General features: G+C 42.7%; 1 protein-coding gene across 2 annotated transcripts in view; it reads right to left on the bottom strand.

Moving 5' to 3' along the window:
• LOC141132721 (leukemia inhibitory factor receptor-like) overlaps positions 1 to 26,026 on the bottom strand; it is a 150,127-nt gene that overhangs the window by 29,279 nt on the left and 94,822 nt on the right. For both annotated transcript variants that reach the window (XR_012242959.1, XM_073621483.1), the window contains exons 8-12: positions 15,954 to 16,083; positions 12,748 to 12,914; positions 6,814 to 6,959; positions 4,749 to 4,914; positions 2,875 to 2,951 (exon numbers count right to left, since the gene is read on the bottom strand). Coding sequence is in view for 1 of the 2 variants with exons in the window: in XM_073621483.1 (XP_073477584.1) it covers positions 2,875 to 2,951; positions 4,749 to 4,914; positions 6,814 to 6,959; positions 12,748 to 12,914; positions 15,954 to 16,083 (686 nt within the window). In the remaining variant the exon portion in view is untranslated. The remainder of the gene's footprint in view (positions 1 to 2,874; positions 2,952 to 4,748; positions 4,915 to 6,813; positions 6,960 to 12,747; positions 12,915 to 15,953; positions 16,084 to 26,026) is intronic.

Consider the following 26,026-nt stretch of genomic DNA (forward strand, 5'->3'; position numbering starts at 1 on the left):
CCTGAGGAAGTCTGCGAGAGGGGAGGATTGGGTAAGAGGAAGTGATTTTCTGGTCCCCTAGACCTAAGCAAGCATTTAACCCTTACAGCATGGGGGTGGCCTCACTGCATGGGAGTGACTGCCCGGAATTTAGCTTTAAGCATTACCTAACAAAGCTTTATTGAATACGGACAGGAATGTTACTGTTTAGTCAGATGAACATCAGAAATAAAACCTCTACTCAACAACATTGATGCACATGGATAAGAACTATTAGTCACCCAAGGATTTTGGAGGAGTTTCTATACTTTTGTGATCAAAACATTCTTTCATTCTGAATAGGGATGAACTCAGTTGCTTATATCTTGGTCCGAAACCACTTGAACAAGTCTACCTTTGAGCTGTCATCCTACTGGACCAATCATAAGCAGCTTATGCTTCCCCCCCCTCCCACAGTTGCATGTATACAAAGCCACTGTATATGTACAGCGGTGGGGGCAGAGAATGCTCTGGCCAAAGATAATTGGCTCAGTACAAGTAAAAGCTTCCTGGTGGGTTTGCTCAGGAGGGTCTGGACTAGAATCTGAACACGCTTGAGCTCATAATCAAAGTGATATTAACGATTCTATAAAAAAATAAAACAAATACAATATACTCACCTGCTCTGTGTAATGGTTTTGCACAGAGCAGCCTCAATCCTCTTCTTCTCGGGTCTCCCGCCAATGCTCCTGGCTCACCCCCCTTGGCCAGTGCCCCCAATAGAAAGCCGCTTGCTATGGGGGGCACTGGTGCGTGCTCGCTCTCGAGCCCCACTCTTTGTCCATAAGACACAGAGCCGTGGCTCAGGCCCCACTCCCGCTCTCTCCTTATTGGCTAACTGCCTAATGGGTCCCGCTGCTTTGTCTCAGCCAATGAGGAGACAGAGACCCGGGACAGCCGAGGTTCATGTGATAATCGCAGTATCAAGAAAGGGCTCAGGTGAGTATTAGGGGGGCTGTGGGGGAGCAGCACACATTTGTTTTTTTATCATTATGCATAGAATGCATGAAGTTTAAAAAACCTTCAGCCTTCACAACCACTTTAATTCTGAACATTCTCCCTAATGTGAGCTCCCGCACATAGCCATTTCAGAAGGGGTATTCCCACAATGCAATCCTTCAACTTTCAGGTGTCATAAAAAAACAAAAGGCTAATTTCAGCCATTTACACCAGCTAAACATTAATAAAGTATAAGACCCCTTTCACACTGCAGGCATTTTTCAGGCGCTAAAGGGCTAAAAATAGCGCCTGTAAAAGCGCCTGAAAAGCGCATCCCCTGCGAGGGCCCGAGTGCTTTCACACTGGAGCAGTGCACTTGCAGGACGTTAGAAAAAAGTCCTGAATGCAGCATTTTTGGAGCGCACCGCTCTACACCACTCCTCCACCGCCCTTGCCCATTGAAATGAATAAGCGCCGCTGCCGAAGTGCTTTTCGGGCGCATTTAACCCTTTCTTCGGCATTAGCGTGGGGTTAAAAGCTCCCAGCTAGTGGCCAAAAAGCTCAGCTAAAGCTAGCGGTGGAAAAAGACGCACCCGCCGCTCCAGGTGAGACCAGGAAGCCTAATAATCCAGTAGGTGCTCGCCTCGGCTCGCCTCCGCACACAATGAAATTAGAAGAAATGGCCGCACACCACTGTAGATCAAAATCCTTTTTATTTGGACATCCCAAAAACTAAAGGAATCAGAATGCTGGGTAGACGCGTTTCGCACACTTCACGTGCACTTAGTCATTAGTAGTGCCTTACCGCTAACATGGCCGCGCTAAGAGTGTGAAAGGGGTCTAAAGTATAACTTGAAGACCAGGCATTTTCTGGCACTTTTTCTTTCCATGTGCTAGAAAATTACTTAGAAACTCCCCCCCCCCCCCCCCCCAAAAAAAAAAAAAAACATTACATACCCAACTAGAGGGCGCTAAACGTGATTTGGCGACAAGTGAATAACTAAAAGGCAAAACTTTTTTTTTTTTAAGTTTTGTACAGATTGGAGAGAAATTAGAACACCTGACTGTCCCCCTCTTTTTTCGTCCTGTTTACCATTATCATTGAAAGTAAAAGGAAAAACCCACATTTTGTGTTATCCCCAGAAAAGTAATAGAGGAGAAATATGAGGACACTAGTTCTGGTGACCTGAGGAGCCCCCAAAGAATTATCTTAATTTGCAGAGAATGTCCTGTTTTGGCTATGTGACAGGAAGTGAAGGTAAATCTCCCTAATGTGACACAGATGGCAAAAAACCCTCTCTTACTCTATCCAAAATGAAAAAAGTTTTGCCTATAGTTCTACTTTAGTAGGGGATGAAGTTCTCATGAACTCTTGCGTTTGTATACATCTAATTCTTGTTACAAATCAACATTTCACAAGTCTTGACATCTAAAACTGAGCATATAATGATAAAATCCATACGAGAGTGATTCCTTCTTCTACCAATTATCCAAACAGGCTGCCCATGCCTTTGAAGTAAAAAGGAGGTACGAGGAGATATGGGCAAACTTGACTTTTGCAGGAATGGTTGATATTTGCACAATCATACGATTAAGAGTTATTACTATGGATGGCTTCAACCTCTACCTGACAGGTTTACTTTAGAGATCACGTATGTTGTAAAAACCCCACCCTGGAATGAATGGCCCAAATGCCAGTGTGCAATGACTACACATGATAATACCTTAAATAAAAGATCTTCAAGCAATGTTTTAGGGAACTGGCAGAGATCCATGCAGATAAGTCATCATCTAGGAGATTACAAAATAACATGCACACACCGATGTATATAGTCAATGATCGGAGATAGACCAGACTTGTGTTTGGAAAACTCCAAAGCATTGTAACCATGATACTAAATAAACTTTCAGAAATACCTTCCAATAGACTGCTATAGAACAGTTTTCCAGGGTGTGTGTCCGTTCTGCCCAGATATCCAGCTTTCTTGAAGGTGCTGTGAAGTTCAAAAACACAATTCCAATAATGGCAGATACAAGAATACAAATAGATACAGTATAACAGTTGAGATGGGGGGTTGTTGGGTTATGCAAACTACTAAAATATTTAAGAGTAAACTATGATTCTTGGGCTTTGCTAATGGCTTTACAGTTCATTTCCACTTTTGCTGCCAAACTAGGATAACACCAAATTTATATTTGTTACATGTTCCTATTTACATAGCATAACTTAAAAATTGCTATTTACCTTTTTACTTGCTTAAATATCCTACTTAGCTTTTCCCTTTGATGCAATGTTAATGAGGGGGCTGGGGAGTTATGCCCCGTACACACGATCGGACTTTGTTCGGACATTCCGACAACAAAATCCTAGGATTTTTTCCGACGGATGTTGGCTCAAACTTGTCTTGCATACACACGGTCACACAAAGTTGTCGGAAAATCCGATCGTTCTAAACGCGGTGACGTAAAACACATACGTCGGGACTATAAAACGGGGCAGTGGCCAATAGCTTTCATCTCTTTATTTATTCTGAGCATGCGTGGCGCTTTGTCCGTCGGATTTGTGAACACACGATCGGAATTTCCGACAACGGATTTTGTTTGATGATTTTATGTGAATGCAGTTTAAAAAAAAAAATGTCCCTCAGTCTGTCCCCTAATTGCACATTGCAAGCTATTCTGAACATTACAATTATTAATTTTTCTATGTAGTGTGAATGGGAACACATAGCAACTAGAAATGTGCGATTAGTTTCGTACGAATGGAAAATTCGTACGAATCCGAAATACGAACTTTTATGCATACGAATTCTGTACGAAATTTCATTTATGAATTTCGGATCCAAATTCATAACAAACATTCGTAATGGTTACGAAAAGTTAACGAACCTAAAAAGTTAAAAACCCAGGAAGTCAGCACAGCACAGGGATGGTGGGAGCCCCTCATAATGATAAATTCATCATAACGAACTTTCATTTTTTTTACGAAAAGTTTACGAATCTAACGAAAATTCGTATTTCGTACGAATCCGAATTGAATTTCGGACACGAATTATGAAATACAAATTAATTTTCGTACAAAACTAAACGAATTTATTGACGGCACACATGTCTAAATTAGCAACCATATAGTAGGTGTTTCTCAAATTTTACTGCAAATGAGAAAATACAAATTTAGGCTATAGACCTGGGGTCTCTAAACTTTCAAAAACAAAGGGCCGGTTTACTGTCCTTTAGACTTTGGGGGGCCGGAGTGGCCAGAAGAAATAGTAAATGCTCTAGCTTCACTGAAGTAAAAATATGACAATGGAAGGATAGTGCCCCATCATTGGTAGTAGTGGGAAGAATCGTGACCCATCGTTGGTATTAATGAGAGGAATAGTGCCCCATTGCTGGCAGGAAAAATGCCCCACTGTTGGAGTCAGTGAGAGGAGTTGTTCTCCACTGTTGGTGTTAGTGGAAGGAATGGTGCCCCCTTGTTAGTGTCAGTGGGAGGAATAGCGCCCTGAGGGCAGAATAAAGGCAAGCAAAGGGCCACAGTTTGGAGACCACTGTTATAGACCATATAGTAGATAAACAAAGAACAACATGTTGCCCATAGGGGTTCATCAGCAACCAGCAAGCCCAGATCTGAAAATATATACTATCCAGGACAGTTTCAATGTTTTTTAACAATAGTTATAGCTAGGCTGAAAAGGGAAGGAGTTGGAATTTTAGTCCTGAACTTAATAATCATTAAAATAAAAAACATCCTGGGGTCCTAAGGAAGACATATACTATATGCAGTGTACCTGCTGCCAAAGTCTTGTGATTCTTTTCTTTGGTCCAGTTGCTCCATTTCCAGAAATGATCATATGATGAACATCGAACGCGAAAATAATAGTTGGTGTATGGATGCAGGTTGTTTAGAGGATAAGTGTAGAATGTATTGTCTGCTCCTTTCAACGTAATGTTACGCTGTAAAAAAAAAAAAAAAAAAGAAAAATTATATATAAACAATAAAAATATTTTATATCTATATATACACATACATATACACACAGTATCTCACAAAAGCGAGTACACCCCTCACATTTTTGTAAATATTGTATTATATCTTTTCATGTGACAACACTGAAGAAATGACACTTTGCTACAATGTAAAGTAGTGAGTGTACAGCTTGTATAACAGTGTAAATTGTCTGTCCCCTCAAAATAACTCAACACACAGCCATTAATGTCTAAACCGCTGGCAACAAAAGCGAGTACACCCCTAAGTGAAAATGTCCAAATTGGGCCCAATTAGCCATTTTCCCTCCCTGTTGACATGTGACTCATTAGTGTTACAAAGTCTCAGATGTGAATGAGGAGCAGGTGTGTTAAATTTGGTGTTATTGCTCTCACTCTCTCATACTGGTCACTGGAAGTTCAACATGGCACCTCATGGCAAAGAACTCTCTAAAGGATCTGAAAAAAAGAATTGTTGCTCTACATAAAGATGGCCTAGGCTATAAGAAGATTGCCAAGACCCTGAAACTGAGCTGCAGCACGGTGGCAAAGACCATACAGCGGTTTAACAGGACAAGCTCCACTCACAACAAGCCTCACCATGGTCGACCAAAAAAGTTGAGTGCACGTGCTCAGCGTCATATCCAGAGGTTGTCTTTGGGAAATAGACGTACGAGTGCTGCCAGCATTGCTGCAGAGGTTGAAGGGGTGGGGGTCAGCCCGTGCTCAGACCATACGCAGCACCACTGCATCAAATTGGTCTGCATGGCTGTCATCCCAGAAGGAAACCTCTTCTAAAGATGATGCACAAGAAAGCCTGCAGTTTGCTGAAGACAAGCAGACTAAGGACATGGATTACTGGAACCACATCCTATGGTCTGATGAGACCAAGATAAACTTATTTGGTTCAGATCATGTCAAGCGTGTGTGGCGGCAACCACATGATTAGTACAAAGACAAGTGTGTCTTGCCTACAGTCAAGCATGGTGGTGGAAGTGTCATGGTCTGGGGCTGCATGAGTGCTGCCAGCACTGGGGAGCTACAGTTCATTGAGGGAACCATGAATTCCTATGTACTGTGAAATACTGAAACAGAGCATGATCCCCTCTCTTCGGAGACTGGGCTGCAGGGCAGTATTCCAACATGATAATGACCACAAACACACCTCCAAGACAACCACTGCCTTGCTAAAGAAGTCGAGGGTAAAGGTGATGGATTGACCAAGCATGTCTCCAGACCTAAACCCTATTGAGCATCTGTAGGGCATCCTTAAACGGAAGGTGGAGGAGCGCAAGGTCTCTAACATCCACCAGCTCCGTGATGTCGTCATGGAGGAGTGGAAGAGGACTCCTGTGGCAACCTGTGAAGCTCTGGTGAACTCCATGCCCAAGAGGGTTAAGGCAGTGCTGGAAAATAATGGTAAGTAAGCAACTATAAAAAAAAAATATTTTAGAAATGGAAACACAGGAGCTGCCAGTGCTTAATGTATTTTTTAGGGATGCAGGCTTTGTAGTGGTCATCCTGTTCCTGGCTTCACTGCGTAGTGAGATAAGCCCCATCAAGTAACCAGTGAAGTCAGTCTAAACTCTTGTCCAGCATACTTGTTTTAGGTCAGTGACTGTGCTAGTGAGGCCAAGATTGGGGTTCTCGTACTAAAGATCTGGAGTCCGGAGGACCAGCTCTCTATCACATAATCGGTGTGATAGCAGGCAGAAAATATTTTTTTGTAATTTTTTTTCCCATACACTTCAGTTACTATTTTTAGGATGAAATTTCTGATCGTGGTAAAATATGCTACTACAAGTAATCAATAACTGAACAATGACCACAGGGGGATGATTATACAGCGCTAAGGAGAAATAATATTACCCTTTCCACCTGTCCATGTGTTTTCCTGATTTCAGTCTCACATAGGAGATTAACAGAAGTATAAGTGCCGGGTAAAGACCATGAAAGGGACACATCAGTTGGACTTAGGTCACGGATCCCGACTGTCTCCGCTGGAAACGGACAAACTAAATAAGAATACAAAACACAAGAGATTATTATTATACAGGATTTATATAGCGCCAACAGTTTGCGCATCGCTTTACAGTGTTAGGGCAAACAGTACAGTTAAAATACAATTCAATACAGGAGGAATCAGAGGGCTTTTTCCAGATAAAACATGTAGATGGCAACACAGGTTTTATCAGTGCTTTAATTTATGTTCTTTTACTGACCCTCTTGGTTAAATATTTAGAAATCTTTAAGACATCAACCTGGAAAAAATATGCGGATTTGGAGCATGGACTTTACCTATGAGTTTTTAAATTGAATATTTGTTTCGGGTCAGTGTCAAAACACAGATAGTCAGGCAACCGGTATTTTATAGCAACATTCATATTCCTCCCAGTTCAGGCTTCCATTGCCTGTGTCCTTGTTGGTGAGGACAGCATTAGGAGAGATCTGCCCAATAGGAACACAAGATGGCAAAAAATTCATAAAACCTCTAACATTTCCCCTTGTGTACAAAACAAAGTTTCAGCTTTGAAATTAAAAGTAGAACTAAAGGCAAAACTTTTTTTTTTTCATTTTGGACACAATAAGGGAGGGTTATAACCACTGTGATATAGATAGATGTCCTGCGAGCTACCAATGAATATTATATTATATCACATAGCGCTGCAATTGTTTATTTTTAGGGTTATAACCACTTTTTGCCAACTGCGTCTTATTGGGGAGATTTCTCTTCACTTACTTATAAAAAGAACAGGAAGTGAGAGAGGAAATCCCTTCAAAGTGTCAGAATCCCTGGCTGTCACCGGCACTAGTGTCTGTATTAGATTTCCCTTCCATACTTGTTCTGGTGGCAATCCAAAATTTGGGATTTTCTTTCACTTTCAGTGATAACAGTAAACGCAACAAATAGAGAAGATGAAAACTCATTGGCACAGAAAAAAAAAAATCTGACAGGCATTCTAATCTCACTCCATGCTATCCAAAACTATAAAAAAAAAAAAACAATAAAAACAAACTTTAGTTATACTTTAAAGCCCAAAAACAGCCTCAACTTTATTTGCTTTGAATAGAGCTGGGAAGGGGTTGAACCCACGTCAAGATTTTAATATGCCCTTATAGGGGAGGGTTCCTGACACTTCCTGTCAGGACAGGAAAATAGGCAATTTCTCCAAGAGGGGTATAGACAAGAAAACATTTTTAGTAGACTAAGTCCTCATGCACACGGACGTTTTTACAGCTGCTTTTTTGAGCTTTTTTTGCAGCTTAAAAAGGCCTGTCTATGTTAGTCTATGGCTTCATGCCCACCTAGGCGTTTTTGAGCTGCAAGTGGCATAGGCGTTTTTAAGCTGTAAAAAAAACCCAGGACCAGTGGGTTCTGAAAGACGTTTTTCAGCTGTAAAAACGCTCTAACGCTGAAAAACGCTCAAAAACGCTAATGCAGAAAAACGCTAAAAACCGCTAAAAAACGCTATTGCAAAAACGCTGAAAAAAGCTGAAAAAAGTTTAAAAAAATCACTGCAAAGATACTGGCGTTTTCATAACGTTTTTTAACAGCCTGTGTGCATGAGGGCTAAGAGTTAGAAATTATGTTTTCACGAATGAATGAATAATTTGTATAGCGCTGCAAATGCGAACTGAATCGCCTCAAGGCGCTAGATCTCTCCTGTGTTGTCCAGCTTCTTAGAAGAGGTAGGTCTTGAGTTTCTTCCTGAAGACCTGATGGTTTTCTTCCATGCGGTCATACCTGCCTGTCCCAATGACAACCACAGCCCTCATTTCTTGTACAGGTGTCACAGGGAAAGAAATACGTAAGGTCATAGATACTTATAACATTGGACAAAAACTCCTCCCCATTTTAACCAAACAAAAAAAAAATTTGCATGTAGTTAGGCTTTAAAGGACAACTGTATCTTTGGAACAAGCTAACCTTTAATGCAGGGTTCTCCAAACTTTCTAAACAAAGGGCCAGTTTGCTGTCCTTCAGACTTTAGGTGGTCCAGATTGTGGCTATCAGTCAATGCCAGTGAGAGGAATTGTGCCCCAACATTGGTGTCATTGGGAAGAATTGTGCCCCATCATTGGCCCCCCATTGTTGGTTTCATTGGGAGAAACTGTGCCCCATCGCTGGTGTAATTGGTAGAAATTGTGCCCGATCATTGGTATCTTGGGAGGAATTTGTTGGGGTCATTGGATGAAATCGTGTTCCAAGGGCCAGGTAAAAGCAAGCAAATGACCGCATCTGGCCTCCAGGCCACAGTTTGGAGACTACTGCTTTAAGGGATCCAGCAATTCCAGTGATTACAGCCCACCTAGTATTTTATACTCACCCTAATCTTCAATTCAGTGATCTTCACTGTGTGGCCCCATCAGGAGCCAAGTCTTCTTCATCATGCCACAGTCCCACTCATTCCTAAGGGGAGAGCCATACTTATGGTGGCCTCCAGTGGTCATGCAGAGCACAGCTCTTCACATAGTAATGAACTGGACCACAACACGCAGCCTAAAGACGACCTAGCAATGATGTTTTCAGAGAAAGAGCTGTGCTACACCTGGCAAGAACACACAATGAAGAACACCAGATCGAGGACGAAGGTAAGTATAAGACCAGGCAGCCTGCTGCATTCAATAAATGACACCTTGTACCATTTTGCTTTAGGCATTTGCTTGGGAATGATATTAAAAGGACATCACTGAAGTTCCCTGTGAAAGCAATAAGACAGGAAAATGCAACTAGTGAAACCTATAAACATGTATGGATTGTCTTTTCTTCTGCCTTTATTGTTGGAAATATTTGTTTACATCCAAAAAGGAAGCCAGTGAAACTGGAGATTGCTTTATAATGAGATGTATTAATACCTAAACACAGCCGATTAACACTTTTATCAACTTATACTTTTGAAGGAATAAACCAAAAGGTATTGAAGATTTCCTTAGATGGTGGCTGTCTGGCATCACAATGAATTAGGATGAACAGGGTTCAGCTATGTACAGAGATGCCCTCTTCATGCAGTTAGTTTCTCCATTAAAGTGCAAGAAAATTCTAAATCTGTGGGATGGGGAATGTACAGCATGGTGTATGAAATGAGATGTTGTAGAACAAGCAACATACAGCATAGAATACGGAATGAGACAGCGGTCATCGGGAATACACAGCATGGTATACCAAATGAGGCAGAGGGTATAGGGAGCGTACAACATGGTATATGCAATGAGGAGTTGCAGAATAAGGAATATTCAGCATGGCATAACAAATGAGGCAGTGGGAATAGGGAACATACAGAATGGTACATTGAATAAAGTGGTGGGAATAGGAGTGTACATCATATGGAATGAGGCGTTACAGAATGAGGAGTGTACAGCAAGATAAACAGAATCAGGCAGTAGAAAAAAGGGGATATTCAGCATGGCATAAGAAATGAGGCAGTGGGAGTAGGGCACATACAGCATGGTGCATCAAATGAGGTGGTAGGAATAGGGAACGTATAACATGGTAGACTGAATAGGGTGGTAAGAATAGGGAAGGTACAGCATGGTATACTGAATGAGGCGGCAGGAATAGGGAAGGTACAGCATGGTATACCGAATGAGGTGGTAGGAATAGGGAACGTATAACATGGTATACTGAATGGGGTGGTAGGAATAGGGAACGTATAACATGGTATACTGGATGGGGTGGTAGGAATAGGGAAGGTACAGCATGGTATACTGAAATAGGCGGTAGGAATAGGGAAGGTACAGTATGGTATACCGAATGAGGTGGTAGGAATAGGGAACGTACAGCATGGTATACGGAATGAGGCATTGGAAAATAGTAAATATTCAGAATGGCATATGGAATGAGTCAGTGCTGCATAAGGAATGTAGAGAATGTTACATAGAATGATATGATGTGGAATATGAGAATGTACAGCATAGTGAATGGTACAAGGTGTTGCAGAATAGGGAATGTACAGTTTGGCATATGGATCGAGAGATTGTAGCCCAGGGAAACACATTATGGCATATGGAATGGAGCGGTGGGGGGACAGGGAAGGTACAATATCAGGATCAAGCTTCGTGGTCCAGGGAATACACAGCACTGTATACAGAATGAGGAGGTGCGGATTAGGTATAATACAGCATCTCATACGGAGTGAGGAGGTGGAGAAGAGGGAATTACAGCAATGCATACACAGTGAGGGGGTGGAGAAAAAGGAATGTAGAGCATTACATATAAAATAGGTCTCTCTGATGTACGTTCCTTTTGTCACTAAGACATATTTTGTATGCCAGGCTTTACATTTCTTATTTTGCACCCCCTCATTCCGTCTGCAATATTGTGCATTGCCCATATCCCACCCCCTTACTCTGTATTTCTTGTACACATGATCGGACTTTCCGCCAACAAAACTGTGGAATTCTGTCTGAAGGGCGTTGGCTCAAACTTGTCTTGCATACACACGGTCACACAAATGTTGGCCAACAATTATGAATGTAGTGACGTACTACATGGTTTTTCAGCTCTTTAGCGCCACCCTTTGGGCTCCTTCTGCTAATTTCGTGTTAGTAGAAGTTTGATGAGTGTTGATTTGCACTTTTCTTTTCGTGTTTTTCATTTAGTGCTATTCATTTCCTGCTTTTCAGTTCGTTTCTGAACGGCCGTTCGTCAACCAGACATGTTGCGGAATCGGAGGAGATAACATGTTATTTATTATTGGCCTTGGAGTTATTGCTTTGACATTATTTTTTTGATTAAATAATGATTTGATTTGGTATATTTTCTATATTTTTGGACGCATCGAATGCACTTTTTGGTTAAGTTCTATTGGCAGATAACATATCTAATTTTATTTGTTTTCTTTTTTTAATGCACAATAAAAACATTGTGGAGAATAATACTTGGCTATGTGTTTTACTTCAAATGACAGTTTGGGAGTAGGCAGTTACATTTTAAAAAATACAATGTAAAATTGACAAGGGACACCAACATTTGTATCTTTGATCTTAAAAACTACAGGATAATAGTGTTGTGGTAACTTGGCCAAATAAAAAAATAACAATAATATCATTCTTGATACCACTAGAAAAAAAGCCTTTGAAAATTAGTTTGCAATAACTCCATCAGTACCACCAGAAAAGCAGCTTAATTATTATCCCATTAAAGAAGAAGAGAATGTGCGCTGCATTTCTAGATTTCATAATTTGCCACGTCACAAATGTTAATTCTCCATTATGAACGCTAGTTTACAAGACCGACCGCTTCTGGCTCGTGCTTGCTTCTGAGCATGCGTGTTTGGACTTTAGACTTTTGTCCGACGGACTTGTGTACACACCCTCGGAAAATCAGACAACAGACATTTGTCCGTGGAAAATTTGAAAACCTGCCATCCAACAGTTGTCCGAAAGTCCGACAACAATTGTTTGATGGAGCATACACACGGTCGGATTTACTGACAAAAGCCTGACATCGAACATTTCCCGTCGGAAAGTCCGATTGTGTGTACGGGGTTTTACTCTGTATGCAGTGCTCTGCACACTTCTCATCCCCGGGTCCCTGACGAGGGGCATGGGGTACCTTTTCAAAATCATCATGAACAATGCAGGACCATCAGGATGTCACTCACTTCCCAGGAATAAAAAAAAAAAAAATATATATATATATATATATATTTCACCTTATTCATCATCTCTTAGACAAAATGGGTATTTAATTGTTAATAAATAACTTAAAATAAAAATATGAGTGAAAAAAAACTGTCTCGCTGCCAACAAAAAGAAAGCTGCAGTACTCTACAATCATTCAGTAAGACTCATCCTACTTACTTCTTTCTCTGACATTAAAGCCCAGGGAAGTGTTTGCTGCTCCCAGGGGATTTGTACCAAGAAGCAGAAACTCATATAAATCCTGCCCCTTTTTCACGTCCATGCTGCAGTTGTAATCGTCCTGATCTCCAGTGTACCCCGAACATGTCAGGTTAATTCCTGAGAAGCTGAAATAAAGTTTTATAGGGTCATAAATCAGTTTGCAGTCAAATACAATGCAAGAGACCAAAGATTAAAATCCCCAGTAGTGGACATGGTAAGTAGGATTAATCTTCTTTTACAGTATTATATATATATACACACACACACACCAATCAACCATAACTTTATGACCACCCTCCTAATATTGAGTAGGTCTCCCTTTTGCTTCCAAAACAGCCCTGACCCATCGAGGCATGGACACCACTGGACCTTTGAAATTATGCTGTGGTACCTGCCACCAAACTGTCAGTAACAGATCTTATAAGTCCTGTAAGTTGTAAGATGGGGTCCCCATGGATCAGACTTGTTTTTAGGCACATCAAACAAATGCTCGATTGGACTGAGATAAGGAGGATTTGGAGGCCAAGTCAACACTTCAAACTCATTGTTGTGTTCCTCAAAGCATTCTTGAACCATTTTTGGAGTGTGGCAGGGCACATTATCGTGCTGGAAGAGGCCACTGCTATCAGGGAATATTTTTTTCATGAAAGGGTGTTCTTGGTCAGCAACGATGTTTAGGTAGGTGATACCTGTCAAAGTAACATCCACATAAACAGCAGGACCCAAAGTTTCCCAGCAGAACATTGCTCAAAGCATGACACTGCATCCTGGTGCCATCTCTTCCCCAGGTAAATGACACACACCCGGCCATCCACATGATGTAAAAGAATACGCGATTCATCAGACCAGGCCACCTTCTTCCATTGCTCTGTTGTCCAGTTCTGATGCTCACATGCCCATTGTAGGTGGTTTTGGCAGTGGACATGGGTCATTATAGGCACCCTGACCGGTCTGTGGCTACACAGCCCCATACACAACAAACTGTGATGCCCATTTTTATCCGCTTTCAACACATTAACTTTAGGGACAACAGGTTTACTTGCTTCTTAATATATATTCCACTCACTTTCAGAGGCCATTCTAACAAGATAATCAGTGTTATTCACTTAAGCTTAAACTCACTTAAAGTGACATATACCCAGTGAAGTGACTGGCCTCAGGTGATACAGTGATGAACCTGTTTATCTGCAGTCTTCTCTGTCCAGAATCTATAAAGCTGTCTGAGCAGTCAGAAAAAAAGTGGGCGGAGAGCTGAAGTTACACTCTACAGAGCTCAGTGAGGAGAGCTCTGAGAGCTGATTGGTGGGAAAGGACACACCCCCCCCTTCACACAGTACACAGGAACAGAGCTGAGGCTGTCAATCTGGTGGAGATCCCTCCCCGTCACCATTTTTCTCTTGGTGTCAGAAAAACTTGTCAGAAGTTATTCATGCCGATAGCAGAGGAACGAACAAGCAGACAGAAATGATACTTAAAGCAGAAGTTCCAAAAATGGAGACCAAAAATGAGCTCTTTGGCATCAACTCAACTCTCCGTGTTTGGAGGAGGATGAATGCTGCCTATAACCCCAAGAACACCATCCCCACCTTCAAACATGGAGGTAAAAACATTATGCTTTGGGGGTGTTTTTCTGTTAAGGGGACCGGACAACATCATCACATCAAAGGGATGATAAACGGGGCCATGTACCATCAAATCTTTGGCGAAAACCTCCTTCCCTCAGCCAGGGCATTGAAAATGGGTCGTGGATGGGTATTCCAGCATGACAATAACCCAAAACACACCACCAAGGCAATAAAGGAGTGGCTTAAGAAAAAGCACATTACAGTCCTGGCGTGGCCTAGCCAGTCTTTAGACCTTAATCCCATAGAAAATATGTGGAGGGAGATCTGGACTTGGAGGGGATCTGCCAAGAGGAGTGGAACAAATATCCCTCCTGAGATGTGTGCAAACCTGGTGGCCAACTACAAGAAACGTCTGACCTCTGATTGCCAACAAGGAGTTGCCATCAAGTACCAAGTCATGTTTAGCGAAGGGGTCAAATACTTATTTCAACCATTAAAATGCAAATCAATTTATAACTTTTTTGAAATGCGTCTTTCTGGATTTTGCTGTTGTTCTGTCTCTCACTGTTAAAATAAACCTACCATTAAAATTATAGACTGATCATTACTTTGTCAGTGGGCAAACATACAAAATCAGCAGGGGCTCAAATACTTTTTCCCCTTCACTGTGTGTTTGAGAAAATATATACATATACACACACACACACACACACACACACACACACACACATACATACATATATACACACACAATATTATATATATACACACACACACACATACAATTTTATCTTATTTGTATTGGGGGGGGGGGCACTTAAAGTGGTTATTAACCCACTGAATAATCTTTACACCATCCCCTCTGTTTATTAATGTAAAGTGCTCCAGTGTCTGTTTTAGACAAATAATGCAGCTATATACCTGTTTTCAGAGCGCCGATGTGACCCACCGGCTCTCTTCTCTCTCGGTCTGACACCTGCAGTGGGAGGGGCCGAGATTCCCCCACTGACATCAGTCAGGAGCGAAGAGCTGCGCTCTGTAAACAGGTATATAGCTGCATTTTTTTTTTATAAAACACAGACACTGGAGCAATTTACATTAACAAACAGAGAGGACGGTGTAAAAAATTAACAAGACACTGAGCTGAGAGGCAGGGAGGGGAGGGGGGAGAGAGCAGATGATGAAGGCACGTAAGCTGACCACGTTGTCAGGGTTTAGCAGCCATGATAAACTGTGGTCAGTTTACAAAGGGGAGGGCAGAACCAAGAAGGATCAGCCAGGTATTTCAGGTGATAGAAGGGGCCAAATGACACAGCACAAGCACTGTGCTGTATATATAACATGCTTTAAAGGAACAGGATCTTTTTTTTTTTTTTTACCTTAACAAACACTTTAATTTCTAAACTTTAATTTCTAAAACTTAAATCCCATAACCCCCAAAGAGGTATATACAGCAAAATTTTTTTTGCTGTATAGTATATTAATATGCTCAATCCATACAGCTCTTGACTAAAGGGTACAGACACGGATACCTACAGATCCACATACACATATCTTTTACAAAACACCCAAGATATTGTATTATGTAGATAAATTTACCGTTCATATAATGAGTATTTTGTACCACGCTCTCCAAACAATCCAGTGGGTCTGCCCGTTTTCCACGTACAGTTGATTATACTAAGATCAGGTGCTTCACAGCTAAGGTTTTGTGGTTCAACCGGAGGGTCTGCATGGGAGGAAACACATACATACTTTTTATTTTATTTTTAATCTTTTTGTTTATTCAGTGCGTTTCACTGTATGTTTGATGCTGATGTGACAGAAACTGCAGATAATTTAGACAGCAGTGAAATACAATCTCCATGAAATAAAACAAAAAAACAAAACAAAAACTGTTGTACAGATTAAAGAATGCAAAGAAGAGGGCCCATGGGCCAAACTACCCGAGTGTGCCACCAACTAAACAGTATAAGAAGATAAATGCAGTGTGAAGTTAGATGAGGTAATTTCCTTAAAGTGGAATTTTCCTTATAACAGTTGATAAAAAAAATGTTCTTTAGCAAGGAACATACATTCCACATTGATAATTATGCTACCAAAACTAGTGTTTGCTGCAAATTGCCCCCAGTATTGCTCCTGTTTCTTCTTGCTGGAGGCTGCCATTTTGTTGAGTCCCAGAGCAGCAGTTTAAGCAGAACCTAACCCTCTTTATTGTTTTCAGTCAAGGAAGTTGCCATCTGTTTGATCTGCAACTGCCATGATGCTGCACATGTGATCAGTTATGACATCAGCCATTGGATGGATTGGCAGTTTGGTTGAGAACACATGTAAAATGTGACAATTAACATTCTCACAATGCCAGAAATGTAACCGTTTTTGAAACTGTTAAAATCGATGGGTTTAGCTCATCCTTAAAGAGGAGCTCCAGCACCCCCCCCCCCCCACCAAAGAATTAAAAGTCAGCAGCTACAAATACTGTAGCTGCCGACTTTTAATAATAGGACACTTGCTTGTCCAGTGATCCCACAATGTAGTCACCCCAGCCAATTATTCAATCCGCTCTTGGGTGCTGCCGCTATCATTCCTTGTAAGGGTTCCCTTCTGCGCATGCGTGCTACACACTGTGAATGGGGGGGGAATGAGGAGGGGTCAAACTTCCGGGGGACCTCACTGTAGTGAGGTCTCCCGGAAGTGGTGACGGGTACCTGTCCGCTCCCAACCCTCCAAAAGTTTCCAAATGTGGTAGCCGAGGGGGGGGAGGCAGGGGGAGGAAGCAAACAAGTAAAGCTTCCCCTTTTGGGTAGAGCTCTGCTTTAATCTTTAGGCCGTCAGCAGATCAGCCTCTACCAATTCGGCACAGTGCCTGAAAAAATTACCAGTTACACTTACCGGTAACGGTGTTTCTGGGAAGTCTTCCAGGACGGCACCCTGAGAGATGACTGGTCCTCCTGACAGGAAACACAATCAAGAAAGAGGTTAAAAACCCCGCCCCTCCCTGCACTCCTCAGTTGTGCAAAAGTATTGACCCACACCAGTGCATGAAAGTGAAACAAAAACATCTCCAATGTACCACTCTATAATAATACAAACTGGGTGGGAAGTAGGCCTGCCGTCCTGGAAGACTTCCCAGAAACACCATTACCGGTAAGTGTAACTGGTCATTTTCTCAAGTCGTTTTCCAGGACGGCACCTTGAGAGAAGAGCAAGTAGCTCAGGCCTACCTTAGGGCGGGACAACCACTTGCAGGACCTTTCTGCCGAAGGCCAGATCCTGGGGTGACAGAAGTTCCACTCTGTAATGTTTCAGGAACGTGTTCTGGCTTGACCACGTTGCTGCCTTACAAATTTGATCTACCGATGCTCCGGCTCTTTCTGCCCAAGAGGTTGCCAGAGACCTTGTAGAGTGAGCTTTAAGATTAGTTGGGGCCGTCTGACCTGAATGCTCATAAGCTATGGCAATGGCCTGTCTAATCCATCTAGCAATGGTCGTTCTAGAGGCCTGTTCGCCTCTTCGAACTCCACAAAAACTAACCAACAGATGCTGAGTTTTCCTAAACTCTTTAACCTTTTCTAGGTAAAGCAACAGACATCACCTGACATCCAACGTATGGAAGGCCCTTTCCTTCTCGTTCTGTGGATTGAGACAGAAGGAGGGTAAAATAATCTCCTGTGACCTATGGAAGCGTGAAGCCACCTTGGGAAGGTACAAAGGGTCCTGCCTGAGAATAATTCGGTCTATAAAACGGAAGATTGAGCCAACGGCTCAAAAGGTGCCCTGGTCAGGGCTTCCAAGACTAAAGATAAATCCCACGGTGGAAATTCCTTCATTTGCACCGGGGAAAGTCTCTCTCTAGCCGACAAGAATCTCTTAATTAAAGGGTCTAGAGCTAATTTAACATCCAGAAAACTAGACAAGGCTGCCACCTGAACCTTCAGAGTCTTGGTGGCTAAACCTCGGTCTACTCCCTCTTGTAGGAGGTCTACCTTCTCTGAACACCCCTTGTTGCGCAGGCACTCCCTTTCAACAGCCAAGCTGTCAACCTGAAGAAACTGGGGTTCGGATGGTAAAGAGGGCCTTGAAGCAGAAGATCCTGACGTTCTGGAAGCTGAACCAGAGGCAACACTGCCCAGTTCCACAACGTGGGAAACCAGGACCTTTTGGGCCACCAGGGGGCAATCAAAATCAAATTGCTCCTGGTCCGACTCAGTCTTTGAAGGATTCTCGGAATCAGAGGTAAGGGAGGAAACGCATAAGCCAGACTGAAATCACATTCCTGAGCCAATGCGTCCACCCCCTCGGACCCTCGTTCCCTGCAGAGGGAAAAGTATCTCTTGACTCTCCTGTTTTCCCTGCAGGCAAAGAGATCTATCTCCGGTGTACCCAGCTGTTGACAGACCATGGTGAAAACTTCGGGGTTCAGCTCCCATTCTCCCTGTTGTACTGTCTGACGACTGAGGAAGTCTGCCTTTATGTTGAAAACTCCCCTTATGTGTACCGCAGAAATGGACGGTATTCTTTGCTCCGCCCATTCTAGAATCTCCTGTGTCAAACCCATTAGGGAATGCGACCGTGTACCCCCCTGACGGTTCAGAAAGGCCACTGTCGTGGAGTTGTCTGAGAGGATCTGAACCTCCTTCCCCTTGATCCTGCTCTCGAAGGCTATTAGAGCCTTCCTGACAGCTAACAATTCCCGGAAATTGGAAGACGCTTTTCTTTGTCGTGTGTCCCACACACCCTGAGCTTGCAGTTCTTCTAGATGGGCCCCCCATCCCCACGAGCTCGCATCGGTCGTTATTCTGACCGGCTGGGGGCCTCGAAAAAATCTTTTGCCCTTTTTAGGTTTAACCGGAAATTTCTTTCCCTTCCCTGTAGATCTGGAGAGGGTCTGGTCCAACCCTGTACCAAACAGGAGAGATCCTTCAAAAGGAAGACCGCATAACCTAGTCTTAGAGGTATGATCCCCATCCCAGGTCTTAACCCATATGGCTCTTCTGGCAGAATTGAGAAGCGCTGCTGTCTTAGCTGAAGTCCGCACTGACTCCACTGCCGCATCCGCAAGAAAGGCTACCGCCTTACCAATTACTTCCAAGGAATCCAAAAGATCTTTGGACTTGGAAGAACTCGCCACATGATCAGTCAGTTTATTCAGCCACATGTTAGTGTTCCTAGCTATACAAGCCGAAGCTAAAGCCGGACTTAAAGTAGCCGCATTGGCCTCCCGGGCCCTGAGTAAAAGGGTCTCTGATCTACGGTCCATTTGGTCCCGGATGTTACCTGCGTCTTCAAAAGACAGGTCAGACTGTTTAGACACCTGGGCCAGAGATGCATCTAGTTTGGGAAGTTTAAAAAACTTCTCCTGCTCCTCTTCCTTAAATGGACACCTGCGTTTCCAGGTTTTAAACTTCTGAAGTTTATTTTCTGGCTCCTTCCATTCTCTTAAAACAATGTCTTTCAGAGACTGGTGGATAGGTAACACTTTAAACTGAGCCTTAGACAACCCCTGATACAACCTATCTTGTACAGAAGTCTGTGCCTCTGGCTCCTGGATCTCCTCAGAAGCATAAATAGCCCCTAGGAGGCCCTCCATATCATCTGTTGAGAAGATATGTCGGCCTGGCCTGGAGTGTTCCTCTTCCTCCTGGCTATTTTCTGCGTCTTCCCCTTCTTCAAGGAGACTTCGGCAGGGACCTTCCACTTCCTCCACCTCCTCCTCCAAATCCTGAGAAGATGGCGGTTTCTGCGGAGCAGTGCTCACCTCTCTAACATTAGAAAAAGCACTTTCCTGAGAGGATGAGCCTTCTCTGCTATCCTGCCTAGCATTGAGACTAGCCTGGAAGGCTTTAAGTGTGGACAGCATCTCAGATTGTACTGAGAGAAAATCTCTCATAACCTCTGAAGTCTCCTTCCCAGATAATTTATGAATGCATTTATAACAGAACGGCTTGGTGTGCTCTGCAGCTAACTTATCATTGCAGTACCCACACCTCTTGGAACGGGAAGGATTTTTGGGTCTCGGTCTACTGGCAACACTCTGGGTTTCTGTGTCTGCAAAAACAAGAAGCCCATTTAGCTAGTAACAATGAAACAGAGATCTCTTATGGAGGGAAAAGCTAGAGGGGCACCCTCTCCCTTATCTCTTCCAGCCTGATAGACTCACCCCCGGTGGCCTCCACAACGGCTGTAAACTCCTCCTGCTCCATTGCAGTGAGTGAGTAGTGGACGCCTGCTCCTTTGCCTGATGCTGCCTCTGCCGCCCGGAACTACTGCCCTCTTAGGTGCTGGTACCTGTGGTTCAAGCCGGCTGCTGGCTCCTCATGGGGTTCCGAACGCCGCCGCCATCTTGCCGAGGCTGCTTCCTCCTCTGTGGGCGGCGTGCTCTAGTGTCCGGGCCGCCGTGACGTAATTTCCTCCCAGAAATGACCACCACAAAATGGCGCCGATCCTACACACAGCCGCCGGCGCTGAGGCGGCCAGGAGACCCAGCATAGAGCTGCAACAGCAGAAAACAGGCAGATTGTGGCAAATCCTCTCTTAAAACCATGAGGTAAGGAGAGGGGGGAGCAGGAACATGGTCCCTGGAGTTCTGGAGACTCAGTGCCCAGGGTCCTCCAGTTCTCATGGGGAGCTCTTTAATTGCCCCCCTGAGAAAATAGGGGAAACAAACCCCCCGGGAAGGGCAAGCCCTACCAGACCCAAAGGTTTTCCAAAAGACTGCAGTCTGGACCCAGGGGGAGACTTCCAGCCCACGGCCTTCAGTCTATTAGAAAAAAACAAACTGTTTTGCTGTGGGGAAACACAATCAAAAACTGAGGAGTGCAGGGAGGGGCGGGGTTTTTAACCTCTTTCTTGATTGTGTTTCTTGTCAGGAGGACCAGTCATCTCTCAGGGTGCCGTCCTGAAAGACGACTTGAGAAAAAGAGACTGAGCATGTGCAGAGCAGGGTGAGACTTAAGCAGGCCATACATGGGTTGAATTTCGAAAGAATTTTCTTCCAAAAAGCGTATCTAAAAATTCTCGTTCGTATTTCGCACCATTACTGCAGCAACAGCTGATTTTCGTGCAGCAATCAAATTTGAGAAATCGGACATGTTGGAATTTTTTTGAAAAACTAACGATTTTCTAATCAATGATGAGAAAATCGTGCGAGAAATATAATCAAAAAAGAAACGCGCATGTGCAAGAAAAGAAAATTCCCGGAAAGAAAAGAAGATTCCCAGCACGAAAATTCTTTTCTGTAGCAACAGGAGGTGAAACTGAAGGCTTGGTTGGCCGAATTTTGAAATCAATGGTTGCACCATTGGATCACAAAATGCACAAATTTTCTGATTTTCAAAAGAAAATTCTTTCGAAATTCGACCATGTATGGCCAGCCCAAGTCTACTTTAATATGAAAGCATAAGTCAGCCCTGGTTAATAATAATAATTGTGTATTATCTCTTATTTTTAATGTTTTATGCAGCTGTACCTGCAAAAGGGCCAGCCTAAGGTTATCTAGCAAGACTTGGAAGTAAATCCAGTGATTTAACAGTTTCAAAAAACAGTTACATTTCTGACATGTTCTGGGAATGCAACTGTCAGATTGGTTGTGCTCTCAACCAAACTGTCCCAAACCATCCAATGGCTGGTGTCATAACTGATCACATGTGCAGCATCATGGCAGTTAAAGATTAAACAGGCCAAGATGGCAGCTTCCATGGCTGAAAATAATAGGAGGGGTTGCTTAGATTTTAAGTACTGACCTTTGTAACCCAACACCCTTAAAAAGAACCTTAAAAAGAACCAAAGGTTTGAACTATTCAACAAACCAAGCTGGAGGGGAGAGGTTATATCTGGAGCATCCAGGGAGGGTCGGTGAAGGTATATGTGACACAGAGAACCATGGAGTAAAGAAAAAAGGAGAGAGCAAAAAAAAAAAGCATAAGAGGGAGGAGAAAAAGGGAAAATAGGTCATCTGAGGTAGATCCCCTCTGGGGGGAGCATTTCCAGTATAAATTAAGCTACACCTATCAACACATACTTACTAGTACTATGGCTAAACTAGGTCTGAATGCTACATTTGCATAAACATGGTAAGCAAATATAAAGTAGCACAGAAAGAGTTGGAAGGGAAAAATCTAGGAACATTTTTTTATCTTCTAGAAATGTGCATTTAGAAAAAGGAAATTAGTCCAAACGGCAAGGTACAGTGGCTCAATGTAAAAAACTAAAGACAATAATTGAACGTCTAATGCAGTATAGCAACTAATGCAACTGTGCTAATGTTCACTCAGTTTTACTCGTACCTGTACTCCTCTACCTGGCTTTATGGATACACTTGGCCCTCCTGATCCTTCTATACGGTCCTCAGCTGGTTTGCGGATTTTATCTAAAACACTATCCCAGCTGTTCCCCAGCTGATAAACGCTTCATTTCCTTCCTTAATATTTAAGCTCTATGTCAGGAAATGATGTAAGGCCCATTTTCTCTGGGATAAAGTTGTAAATTGTGATTATGACTATTAGTTACCAAAGTGCCTTAATCTTTCTGTGAAATCAGTTAGGTGTGTCCCACAGTAGATGTAATGCGACCCTTTTAAAGGCTAAAATGGATGTCAAATCCATGACATGAGTAGAGTGTGCAGGAAAACATAAATTTGTTTATATGTCTTACTGCGTGTGAGTGTTTTCAGATCCAAAAGCCACCAAAAAAAATCAAAAAAATCTTTAGACCTGGTGTCATGCTGCAGAAAAGGACCTTTGCTCTGTGTGTGTGTGTGTAAGTAGTGGTCTCTCTGCTGAGGTCTGACATGCCCCCCTGCTGATTCACACCTAAAACTCTACATTATTTCACATCAGACTTCAATTGTGCTTTTATAGTATAAGTAAAAGGCAATTTTTAATTTTTTTTATTTTTGGATAGAGTGGAGAGGTTTTCGAACACCTGTCAGGTTATATTGCTATCTGCACTCCCCGTTGGAGAGATTCACCCTCTCTATTTCCTTGTTTATCATTATCATCGAGAGCGAAAGTAAAAGAAAATCCTAAACTTTGGGTTGATATCAGAATCCTAAGGAGAAAACTTCCAATGGGGACGCTAGTTCTGGTGACCCTGGGGACACAAAGGATTCCCTCTCACTTTATAGGGATTTCATCTCACTTTCTGGTTTAGCTACGGGGCAGGAAGGAAAAATACCCCCACACACTTATTTTCCTTGTTTTCTTTTTGAAAATGCTTTAAATATAGAAAAATACCTACCAGAAATTTAGTAACTAACTTGCTTTTGCTGGCTGACAACATAGCCTCTACTGCTGCACTGAAATCACAGCCTTACTGCCATCCCTCTCTGCACATTCTGCATGCAAAACGCTGATTTCTTTCCCACCCAATCAATGGTGCTGCTTTGACTCTCCAAAGCCTACCCACCAAGTGTATTTATGGTAAGGGCTTCTGGAAGATGTAGTTCTTGAGACATGGCTACATAAGTATACACTACACAGGGTAAGGCAATACTAAACATGGTGCACTACAACACGTGTCTCTGAGGTCTGTTAGGTTAGTGCAGTGGTCTCCAAACTGTGGCCCTGAAGCTGAATGGCTCACTTTGCTTGTCTTTATCTGGCCCTTGAGGCATTATTCCTGCTACTGTCACCATCAATGGGGTACTATTTCTTTATATTATGCAAGTAAAGGTGCAAAATGTGCTTGGAACACAGGTGGATGGCAGGCAAGGAGAGATAACGTCACTGGTAACGCGTTTCATGAGCATACGGGCTGCAATGACGTGACAGCCGCGCTCCTTCATCAAGCCGTCATTGCAGCCCGTACGCTCATGAAACGCGCCGCTTACCAGTGACGTCATCTCTCCTTGCCTGCCATCCACCTGTGTTCCAAGCCTCGCTTTGAGTTTTGTCTCCACCGCGGCCGGCCTTTTCAACTTGCGGTGTTCTGAGCATACATAGTTACACGCTTGGCAAGCAGGAAGACTCTCCATGACGGATCTGATGACTTTTCTCACGATGGATGCACTTTTAACTATTACATGCCTATTGATGACTTCATACATGTGAGTTGCCTGTACATGTGATTTAATAAATTGCTTTTTACTTCTACACTCAGAGGCGCCTCTCTCCTTGTGCTTTCTCTGGGGTACTATTTCTTCCACTGACAACAATGATGGGGCATAATTCTTTCCATGGACAACAAAAATGAGGCACTATTCCTCCCACTAACACCAACTATCTTTCCCCTAATACCAAAGATTAGGCATTGCTCACTCCCACTGGGCACAGTCTGGTCCCCCTAAAATCTGAAGGACATTAAAGTGTCCCTTTCTTTAACCACATCCCGCCTGGCCTATAGCAAAATGACGGCCAGGCGGTGGCTTTCCCGTTCTGACTGGACATCATATGACGTTTTTCAGAACATGCTGCTTGTGCGCGCCCCCATGGCGATTGGTGGTGCAGTCCTCTCGCTGACAGCGCGAGAGTAAAGGAGAGCCGATAAGCAGCTTTCCTAACAGGGGGGATCTGCACTGATAATCATTGCACTGATAAACAATGCCCACCAGTGCCCAACAGAAACAAAGAAGAACTTTTTTTTCAATTATCTTCGGTCTTTTTTAACTTGTTTAGCAAAAAATAAAAAACTCAGCGGTGATTAAATACCACCAAAAGAAAGCTCTCTCTGTCTCAAAAAATGCTAAAAATGTTGTTTGGGTACAGTGTTGCATGACCGTGCAATTGTCAAAGTGTAAGAGCGCTGAAAGCTGAAAATTGGCTTATGCAGGAAGGGTGTAAAAGTGCCCAGTATTGAAGTGTTTAAAAAGTTTGAAGAGCCATGGGTTAGTATATGGGGGTCAAGATGACACCACAACTTCCTAAGGCACAGCACACCAAAATCGATAAGTGTAAATGAGTCCTAAGTGTTTGGGAAGAGATTAGTATTTTTGATGTATAATAAGCTGTTTGCTTGGGGTTCAACTTTTTGAGAAAAGCATGGCAAGCCTTCTTGTTATCCCATTTAATAGTATTTTTGTTTTTAGGCTGCCGTAAGCCCTTTGCAGAGCAGATGTGAAGACTTGGGCTCACCTTCAGACTTCTGAAGGTAAAGCTGGTTCTTACACAGTACAATATTTATGATAGGGACTTTTAGATAAGCATCCCAGGAAAGTATTAATGCAACATGAGAATAATGTTTTCATAAAAAAAATAAATAAATAATTACTTTTATTACAAAACTGTTAACGTTCATTATTCCCTGAACAAAATATGTTGGGTTGCAAAGAATACATTGGAAAGCTCAAAGCATCCGAACAATATGTTAATAGTCTACGCGTTTCACATGTATCCCACAAAACACATAGACTATTAAAAAACATACTGTTAGGTGTTTTGAGCTTTCACATGTATACTTTGCAATCCAACATCTTTTATTCTGTGAACAGTGGAAATTACTAATTTTGTAATAAAAGTAATATGGTTTTATATGACAACATGTAGAATTAACACTTTAAAAAGTTAAAATCAGTTTAAAATAGCAAAAGTTGCTATGTAGGGATTGCTAGAGAGCTGAAAATAAGAGAGTGCTTACATTTGCCTCTACAACAGGACTGGACAAGGGGTGGGCAGGAGGGGCAGCTGCCCTGGGCGTAATGGTTTATTGCAGAGGCGCCCTGACCCTAACCCTAAGGG

The sequence above is a fragment of the Aquarana catesbeiana genome, linkage group LG01 (genome assembly GCF_042186555.1).
Source record: "Aquarana catesbeiana isolate 2022-GZ linkage group LG01, ASM4218655v1, whole genome shotgun sequence".
Lineage (NCBI taxonomy): Eukaryota > Metazoa > Chordata > Amphibia > Anura > Ranidae > Aquarana > Aquarana catesbeiana.